The sequence below is a fragment of the Hordeum vulgare genome, chromosome 7H (assembly GCF_904849725.1).
Source record: "Hordeum vulgare subsp. vulgare chromosome 7H, MorexV3_pseudomolecules_assembly, whole genome shotgun sequence".
Classification (NCBI taxonomy): domain Eukaryota; kingdom Viridiplantae; phylum Streptophyta; class Magnoliopsida; order Poales; family Poaceae; genus Hordeum; species Hordeum vulgare.
In genome coordinates this window covers 579015641-579025516 of record NC_058524.1, presented here as the reverse complement: position 1 = coordinate 579025516, position 9876 = coordinate 579015641, and the positions used below count along the sequence as shown (strand labels likewise).

The 9876-nt window shown below is 45.0% G+C and overlaps 1 protein-coding gene across 1 annotated transcript; it reads left to right on the top strand.

The window, feature by feature from the left end:
- Nucleotides 1–4948: 4948 nt before the first annotated feature.
- On the top strand, nt 4949–5603 carry LOC123413522 (histone H3.2). Its single transcript, XM_045106458.1, has one exon. The coding sequence runs from the start codon at nt 5031–5033 to the stop codon at nt 5439–5441; it is 411 nt and encodes a 136-aa protein (XP_044962393.1). The 5' UTR covers nt 4949–5030; the 3' UTR covers nt 5442–5603.
- Nucleotides 5604–9876: the final 4273 nt, after the last annotated feature.

The following is a 9876-nucleotide window of genomic DNA, read 5'->3' as shown; positions in this document are numbered from 1 at the left end:
GGCTAGTAAATCTTGCGGGTTATTAGGGGTGTCCAACGTTGCATCCCCAACGCCATCCATATTCAGCCTCTTCCTTGCATCTCTATCCGCGCCCATCCTAACCCCAATATTCTTCAAAGGACTTGTTGTCGTGTACATAGTTTTGGGGTCCCTGATCCTTAGCCTAGGGTCCTTAGCCCTTGATCCATCGGGGCAGTGGGAACTCCATTATGCTTTGCCTAGTGAGGGCCATTTGCCCTGCTAGGGTTTGGTCCAGATCATGAACAGTTGGGGCCATCAGCATACAGCCAGTCCCCAAACTTCAGCTTCTTTTCATCATGAACTCCCAAGCAACACTCCTTATGCTCATGACAAATTAGGCCACAAAACTTGCAGAACCAAGCTAACATTTCATAATGAACAAGATAAAATTGTCTTTCCTTAGCACGAACTATACTCACAAACTTAGTAAGGGGCTTTTGGATGTCATGGTTCACCCTCACCCTCACATAGTCGCCGCGAATGTTGTCGTTCAGACGCATCTCCAGAATTTTGCCAACACCCTTGAGGAGTTTCTCAACAATTTCCTTATTGCAATAAGGGTCCGGGAGCTTGTGTATCTGGAGCCAGATTGGCATATGATTGACCACGACATCCTCCGCTCTGCTAAACCCATCATATAGGCACAACAAACACCGCCAAGTTACAAAACAACCATGGGCCCTGCATCACTATGCGCTCCCAATCGCCAAAGCATGATGCCTGGCGACGAATCTGTTGGGGCCGATAGGCCAAAACCTCACCCCTTGCGCCGGATTCCATGCCGCCCTCATATCCTTGTAGAAAGCAGCTTGAGAGAAGTTTTTACTAGTGTGAACCCTAACTAGCGCTAACCACCTAACACCAGCCTTAATACCTGGATCCTCTTTGTCAAACTCCACATCATTAAACTCCTCGTCATTGAGGTCCAATTGGTCGAAGAAGTTCTCCAGATCGAGATTCACAGCCGCCGCAGCGCCGCCACTCGTAGAAAAATTGGCGACCAAAGTGGAAGCCATCAGGAGCTGGGGAGGAGGGCTGCCAAGGCCAACAAGGGGCACCGATCTGGCCGGACTCCGATGGGTAGGACTCCGGGGCAATCAGATCACCTCAGAGGAGAAAAAACCCTAACCGCGGGGGCATAGGGGAGGTCTGATTCCCCTAGAGGCTTTATCAAATTTAGTTGGAATTATCTCGATGGAGGATAGAATGGGGAGGTTTAGAGATGGCTCGCTACTACATAACAATATTAACCTTTTTATTTTCTACTCCCTGTATGCACAAATATACAATGTTTTAGATATTTCAATACAGACTGAATTGAGTGAACAAACACACTAAAACATGTGTTAATACATGTAAGTGAGAGATTGTTAGAACATCTTATAATTGTAACTGTTAGAATAAATCCAAGGCTCTCTGCCGATCTATCGAGGACCAAGCAATCACACAAGCACGACACCGAGATTTGTTAACGAGGTTCACCCGTACGGCTACATCCCCGGGGCAATGACTACGGGCGCTCCTCCCCGTGACATCGTCACAATACCGCACCTCAGCCGCCCGGGAGCCGACACACGTCGCCGACGACCCCACGCACCCGTGCTATTATGTTGGCATAGGTTACATCGTGTGTCTACCCCCACTATATATGAGAGGCCTAGGATACAAGTGTCCTATCAGGACACGACTCCATATCCTGTCTAGACACAATACTACTTAGAGTCCAACTGTAACCTACCTTGTACAATAATATTCGACACAACTCTAACAAACTCCACCTTGGCAAATATTCTCCACCACCTTGAGTCCATCCATGCGTCAAACTTTCATGTACATTGGACTTGAGATACGCCATGAGCACCACTGCTACTCCCAGACTCCATGTGACTCCACCTGCAACTGTAGTCCCTTGTCGTCTTCTTCACAGTCAACCCTCGAGCAAAGTTAAGTTCCTTATTACTCTACTTCGTGCTTCCAACTTCCGAAGTATCCATTCAACGCCATCACACACTGATCACTGACCTGCATGAAAGTGAATAACCCACATATTGGATGCCATGTATAAGAGTTATCTGAACTCAACATCCTCGCTCTTCCTTGACCGTCTATCTAAAAATTGAAGGAATTTCACCATCGCCTTGTGTCACCCCGAGTCTAATTCGCAGCTATCTCACCCTTTTTCCGGATAATCTCTGACATGTCCCACAACTATAGCACTCTGCCTCCTTCTGTACTTGTCATACACACTTTGCCATGTTCACTGAACCCCAAGAATATACGGCCATGTACTCTCTCCGCTTATGACAATTCAGACTTTCCGTCACTTTCTCAGATTCTCCATGGTAAACTCCCGTCCATCAAACCGGCACCAATAGACCCAATCACCAACTTGAATCTGATACTCGCCAACACTGCTTCAACACCCTTTTCACAATTTGTCTGACCACATGTCTGACCACCGGTGCATTGGTATGTCGCCGTGTCCCGTGCTTACCGCACGAACACCCTTTTCACAATTTGTCTGACCACATGTCTGACCACCGGTGCATTGGTATGTCGCTGTGTCCCGTGCTTACCGCACGCCTCGTCGCTATCATCGCGTCGAGCCTCTGTTGTCCTGGTCAAGTTTTCCAAGGTCGCGAACCCACACCACTCAACCCCCACTGCGGAGAACCACCGACCAATGCCGAGTATCGCGTCTCCATCAGACCACTGGTACCCAGTCCAATCCACGTGTCTCTCGCTATCCCACTGAAATAGGCTACGATTCTCCGAATTCTTACGCCGTAGCCCCTCCATCAGCACAGAGTGAAGTCTTCCGCTAGACTCCAGCTCCACCTTCAACATGATTAGCTGGCCGTCCTACCCCACACCCTGTCGACTTCAAGCTCTCATGTGTACACAACCTTGAATCAACCCCGCGCATGGTCTTGTCGAAGCCGCACAAGCCCTGAGGCCTGCACCACGTGTTTCCACGCCCCAGAAGTCGGTCACCATCAACATCATGCTCCTATGTCGTCGTCGTTGAAATCACCACCGTCTTCTGCTTTGACCAACATCCATGTCGATCCGTTAGACAGTCTAGTCCGACCGAGCTGAAATTAACCGACTGCAACCATGCTCCACCCTGCGTCGTGCCCTCCGCACATCTCCATGCATTGCTTGACGCCATGTGTATGCATGATCCTACCACGACGCGCTCCATAATCCTCCCTTATACGCACGTCGTCAACCTGCCAATCTCCTGGTAGAACCCCGTGCACAATTTTTTGCAACACATCCAAAAGAAAACCGGATTTATTAGTCTCAATGGTACATGATACGTCTCCAACATATCTACTTTTACAAACTCTTTTGCCCTTGTTTTGGACTATAATTTGCATGATTTGAATGGAACTAACCTGGACTGATGCTGTTTTCAGCAGAATTGCCTTGGTGTTATTTTTGTGCAGAAATCAAAGTTCTCCAAACGTCCTGAAAATTTACGGGGAGCAGTTTTGGAAAATATCAAAAATATCTGCGCCAAGTTCCACCTCAGGGGGTGGGCCAGTGGGCCACAAGCCCGTGCTCCTCCACCACCTCCTGGTGGCGGTGGGCAGGCTTGTGGGGCCCACAGGCACCTGCCGCCCCCAACTCCAGCTCTATAAGTTGTCTTTCGTCCCAGAAAAAATAAAAAGAGAAGTTTTCGTCGCGTTTTCGATACGGAGGCGCCGCCACCACTTGTTGCTCATGATACCACTTGTTAGAATAAATCCAAGGCTCTCTGCCGATCTACCGAGGACCAAGCAATCACACAAGCACGACACCGAGATTTGTTAACGAGGTTCACCCGTACGGCTACATCCCCGGGGCATGACTACGAGCGCTCCTCCCCGTGACACCGTCACAATACCGCACCTCGGCCGCCCGGGCGCCGGCACACGTCGCCGGCTCCCCACGCACCCGTGCTATTATGTTGGCATAGGTTACATCGTGTGTCTACCCCCGCTATATATGAGAGGCCTAGGATACAAGTGTCCTATCAGGACACGACTCCATATCCTGTCTAGACACAATACTACTGAGAGTCCAACTGTAACCTACCTTGTACAATAATATTTGACACAATTCTAACAGTAACATGTGTTAATACATGTGAGTCAGAGATTGTCAGAGATTGTTAGAACATCTTATAGTTGTGAACAGAGGGAGAAATAAACATGAAGTACAATGTAGGTGCACATGCATTGTCACAAAATATTACTCATATTGATTATCGTTGTGTTAGTAGCGTGGTTCTCACTTTCACTGCAATTTATTGAAATCTTGAATTCATTATTTTTAGTATATACTAAAATAATTCCCTTTAGCTCAAAATATTTCAATTTTTGTTAGTACACACAAATTCAATAAAATTGAATTAGTATTTTAACCAAATTCAAAATATTTCATTGGATTTTAATCAAATTCAAAATATTTCATTGGATTTTAATCAAATTCAAATAGAAAATCTGGTCGCTTGGCCGAAATGAAAACCTAAACACCGAATTTCAGCGACTTCAGCGTCTGCTAAAATGTTTCCGGAACTGAAATTTAAAACCTTGATCAGTACCATAAAAAAAAATGCAGTAACATAACACCACATCCGAAATGCTTAAAAGGAAAGCTCGTTCACCAATCTGCCAAAAAAACCGTCCGTTTAGTTATTCTTTTTAAAAGCGTCCACCACGCTGTGCAGCACCGTTCACGTAGTACACGGATCGCGATCCGCGTCACTCCCGCAAACCCAAATCCCCTCCCTCCATTTGGCCGCGATCCAACGGCGCTCATTCCACTGTCCGTCGCGCGGCCCGCCTGGCCGAAACCCGAACCACGAAATTATGGCGCGCAAAGCATCCCCCGATTCCCTTTAATAAAACCCGCCTCCATTCCCCCACCAGTCCACCACCGCCAAGTGAAATTCTCAATTCTCAATCTCCAAACACCAACCAGAGCGCAGCAGCAGCCGGATCCTTCTCCCCCCAGCTCCGATGGCCCGCACGAAGCAGACGGCGCGCAAGTCCACCGGCGGCAAGGCGCCGAGGAAGCAGCTGGCGACCAAGGCTGCTCGCAAGTCGGCGCCGGCGACCGGCGGGGTCAAGAAGCCGCACCGTTTCCGTCCCGGCACCGTCGCCCTCCGCGAGATCCGCAAGTACCAGAAGAGCACGGAGCTGCTCATCCGCAAGCTGCCCTTTCAGCGCCTCGTCCGGGAGATCGCGCAGGACTTCAAGACCGACCTCCGCTTCCAGAGCTCCGCCGTCTCCGCCCTGCAGGAGGCCGCCGAGGCCTACCTCGTGGGGCTCTTCGAGGACACCAACCTCTGCGCCATCCACGCCAAGCGTGTCACCATCATGCCCAAGGACATCCAGCTCGCCCGCCGCATCCGCGGGGAGCGCGCCTAGGTTTTTGGTCGCCGCTGGCTAGTAGCAGTTCTTGTCCTGTGGTACGGATGTGTGTCGGGTGCTTCTGTTCGTTTGTGTTGATATGATACGATGTGTCGTCTGATCCTTTGCGTCGTGATGCTTGAATGAAATTGCAATGGAAAAGTTCAGTCATGATGCTAATTCTGTCCCCCAGTGTCGCTGTTTGATTATGAATTGCTATGTGATTCTGCAATGTGCTTCTTGACATGAATCTAGCTGATTATGCAAGTGACAGGTTTGGACAATATGCTGTTCCCCATGGGCTTCGCGATTATGCAAGTGCCGCCTGCTATTTGTCTTTGGTCCCTGTGTGATTCAGTTTCTTGCACTTTTCTTTTGCACGTTTCTGCAGGCATTTGGTGAATTTATTTGGACTTTCGGCTCTGTTTGAGATTCTGAACTTGGCTGGGCTGGTTGATGTGGATCCATTAACCTGATGAGAATATAAACAAGTGTTGTGATCAGCCTATGAGAATATAAAACAGGACACACTGTAAGGCCATTATTTTCTGTATCATCCTACACCGCTGTTAACTGACCGAATGCGCAATTTGGTGTCAGCAGCACTCTCTCCGATTAAACTTGCGCTGTGATCAGTCTATGAGACCGTCTCAAAGTTTTCTTGAAAGATTACAAGTGGACATGAGTACATGCCATTCATCACCACAATTGCTATGCTATGATATTTTTTGCAGCTTCTGTGGCATGAATTCCATCCCAGCACACGTAGTTTTGCACTTTTCTGCAGGCCGTTGCATTTGCAATGTCGCCGTTTTCAAACTTGCTGGTACACATTTGGGTCAAATACTGTGAGCTCTGTTACTGAATCCAGAGCAAGCCTCGGTGTAATGCGGGAGCTACACAAGGAAGGCCAACCAGTTTCAGTAGTACCTGACACTTGTATTTTCAGATATGGATATGAACCAAAACGACTGATGTACACATTGGGTGGCAGAAATGATTCCAGAGAGAGATTACCACGAGCTTTTCGTTAATTAGTTTGGTCATTTCAAGTTATAATAACCATCAATTGTACTACCCCCATTTATCTGTAATGTCCCCTATATGTGTCTGACAACTGAAGGACGAGTTTCCCTGACAGCCTATCGTGTGCAGACAACTGCTTAAAATTTCAGGTCATCATCAGGTGTGTTTTAGAGTCTCGTGAACAGCACACAATCCATCTTGGTTTGAACAGTAAAATTCACGAAATTCAAACAATGTTCGCAGCGTCATTCTTTCAGGAGATTTTATTTCACCACAGGTGCCAACCGATCCGATCACTCTATTGCGAACTCCTTCATCCGTCGGAGCCGAATGGCGTGGGATAAGGGGCTGATCCCGGCGATGAACAACGACGTGTCGAGCGTCAGTGCCGTCAAGCCAGCGCGGCAAAGTTCATGGGCAAACATTATGAAATCAAGTGTGGGAAAAGGGGCTGATCTTCCATGTGTATCTGCTTCCTTGTCTTGCATTTTCTTTGCCATGCTGATCTTCTATTTAACCTGGTTTTCTTCCTATGTGTTTTTCTAATTAAGTCGTTCTTTTCTTCACCTCAGTGGGTTTCTGATAAAAAAAGTGTTTCCAAATTTAAAGAAAGTTCCCGAAATCCAAAAAAAACGTGAATTAAAAAAAGGTTCTTAAATTCAAAAAATGTTCGTGAAATTATAAAATGGCCACGAATCTAAAAACTGCAATAATTTAAAATATTCATGAATTTTAAAAATGTTCACTGATTTGACAAATATTCACGAGATCAAAAATGGAAACGAATTCAAAAAAATCACATATTTTAAAATATATTTGTGAATTCAAAAATCACAAATCCAAGAAAAAGGACAAATTTGAAAAATGTTTGTGAATTCAAAAGTTAGTCATCGATTTCAAAAAATGTTTGCAAATCCAAAAATTGCTCGATGATTTGAAGAAAAAGATGCTCGAGACCATTTTTTAGAGAATTTAACAAATTTTGTAGCTTCTAAACAATTCAAATATTGTTCCTGGATTTGAAAAAAATGTTCGAGAAAAGTTTTTCAATAGATGTGCTTCTCGTTGAAACACTGGTCGTGCTTTTTCCTTTTCGGGAAGCACAATTGTGCTTCTCGTGAAAGTACATATTTTGTTTTCGATTTTTTAAAGCATATTGTGCTTATCAAACTTTGAGAAAAAATCATCCAAATCGAAGGAAAAACAAGGAAAACATCAACAACGAAAAAAAGGCATCAAAACCCGAAAATTCTTATAGAAAAATAAAAATATGAAATCTAGAAGTGTCCAGCATGTGACACGTGGTGGCCACTGGATGCCCCACTTGTCATCCTTCGAGGCCGAAAACATTAGCCTCGTGGAAGCCCCCTAAGACGCAACCATTAGTTACTTGCTCCCGCGATATATAGCATTGGTGCCGCCTTGAGCTACTTGGTGACCAGGTGCCCACACACGTGCAGGCCTGAAGGTCGTAGCCCATTACAGTTTGTCCGTCGTTGATTGAGTTGTCGTGTCTCGTTCGCTCGTTTTCATAAAAGAACCATGATCTGGTTGACCTTCGGCCTGGCCCGGACTTGACGTTGGATGTCACTTCTCCAAAAAATCCCGGTGTTCAAAAACTTTCATAGATTTCAAGAAAATTTGCATATATTTGAAAAAATATCATGAATTCGAGAGAAAAGTTCAAAATTTTGGAAAAAATCTTGAATTTCTTAAAAGTTCATGAATTTGAGAAAATAAGTTCACAAATTTGAAAAATTCCATCAATTTGTAAAAAGTTTAAGAATTTGAAGAAAGTTTGTGCATTTGACTAACATCATAAAAAATTAAAAAACGCAAATTTGAAAAAGATCATGAATTTGGGAATAGTTCATGAACTTAAAAAATTGTGAAATCGAAAAAGCTCAATAATTATAGAAAAGTTCATGGATTTGAAAATAATTCATGAATTGAAGGAAGTTTATGGATTTGAAAAGGTTCATTATATAAGAAAAATAAATAAATAAAGGGGAAAAGAAAAAGGAGATGGAAAAGGAAAAACTAAATCAAACAAAAATCAGCCGAACAAAACTGAAAAATAGACGGGGAAGCATTTAGAAACTTCCCAAAATCAAAGTGCAATCGAGCTCGTGAGAAATTAGTGCGCACTGTGTTTTTTAGTGTTGCGATAGGTACATCTGACACGTTGTGCGATGAGAAGAAGAAAAAACATAAAAGGAGCAAGCCCGAGACGAGGGGAGTGCACGAGTTGTAGAAACGGTAGGAATTGGTGCTTCAAGCGCCAAATAGGGATTAGCCAAGGTCAATGCCGATGCACTATACATTGAGCTATATCTCATTTTTTCGCAACAAGGCCTAAGGAAGGAGAGTACCTTACAAACACGTCCATACTGAAAAGTAAAACTACAACCAAAGTCTTAGGGGTGCCACAGTCTTCTTACTCCTGCATTCACCGGTGGTGCACCGTGAGCGAAGCTCGATACCCCCTCTGAGCCTCTGCCTTGGAGGAGCAAACTTTTTGAGACACAAGATCTTGTAGAAGCAGCGGTGAGGAAGTCATCAATGCAAACAACAGACTCTAGCAATAGTGTTAGAGCATATATCTCCATATGTGGTTTTGGTAATTGATGACAATTCCTATGGACTAATGGTTGCCTTAAGTTATATTTATAGGATTTGTCCATAGGCACTTCTTGAAGTCCATCTGTTGGGTTCAAGGAGTTTATATGATGACCAAGATGGTATTCAAGGTATTATCCAAAGAATGGTCATAGAGACACAAGGTTGATCAAGATCTCAGACAAGGAGTAAATCAATATGATCAACACCCAAAGCATACAAGATGTACTGAGAGGGATCAAGTGATCCAATGGTATGGTAAGCATTGTCCATTACGTGTTTGTGTACTAACCCATGGTCTTTGTGAGAGTTCTATGTGGGGGTTAGGTGTGCTTCCATGGGCTTGCGTCAAAAGGAAGATCTCATACAACCCATGAAGGATGACGTCAAGTGGTGATCGTCATCAAGATTGCGGTGTGCAAGTTCAAGTGGATCAGCATGAATATATCATGCTTGATGCTTGCCGTCCATTGTGGTGGCAATGGACTTGTGAAGATATGCTGAAGAGCGGCTCACCCATAGTGTGTATGAGGGAGCAATCAACTAGTCTTCATCAAGCCAACGCAATCAAGAAAGGTGGTCCATCTTGAGGAAGCCAAGATCATCGTCATCTAGCTCAAGAGGACGAGGTGCAAGGTATAGGTTTGCCCTTGATAGGTTTTCTGTTTTAGGATAGATTGTCGTACTATCAAGGGGGGCTCTCAAGTGAGTAGCTTGATCGTATCGTTCATTGAGAGCTCAAACCATTTGCATCCTTGCATCATACTTCTTGGTTCTTGTTTGGTGTTTCTATTTGTGATTTTTAGAG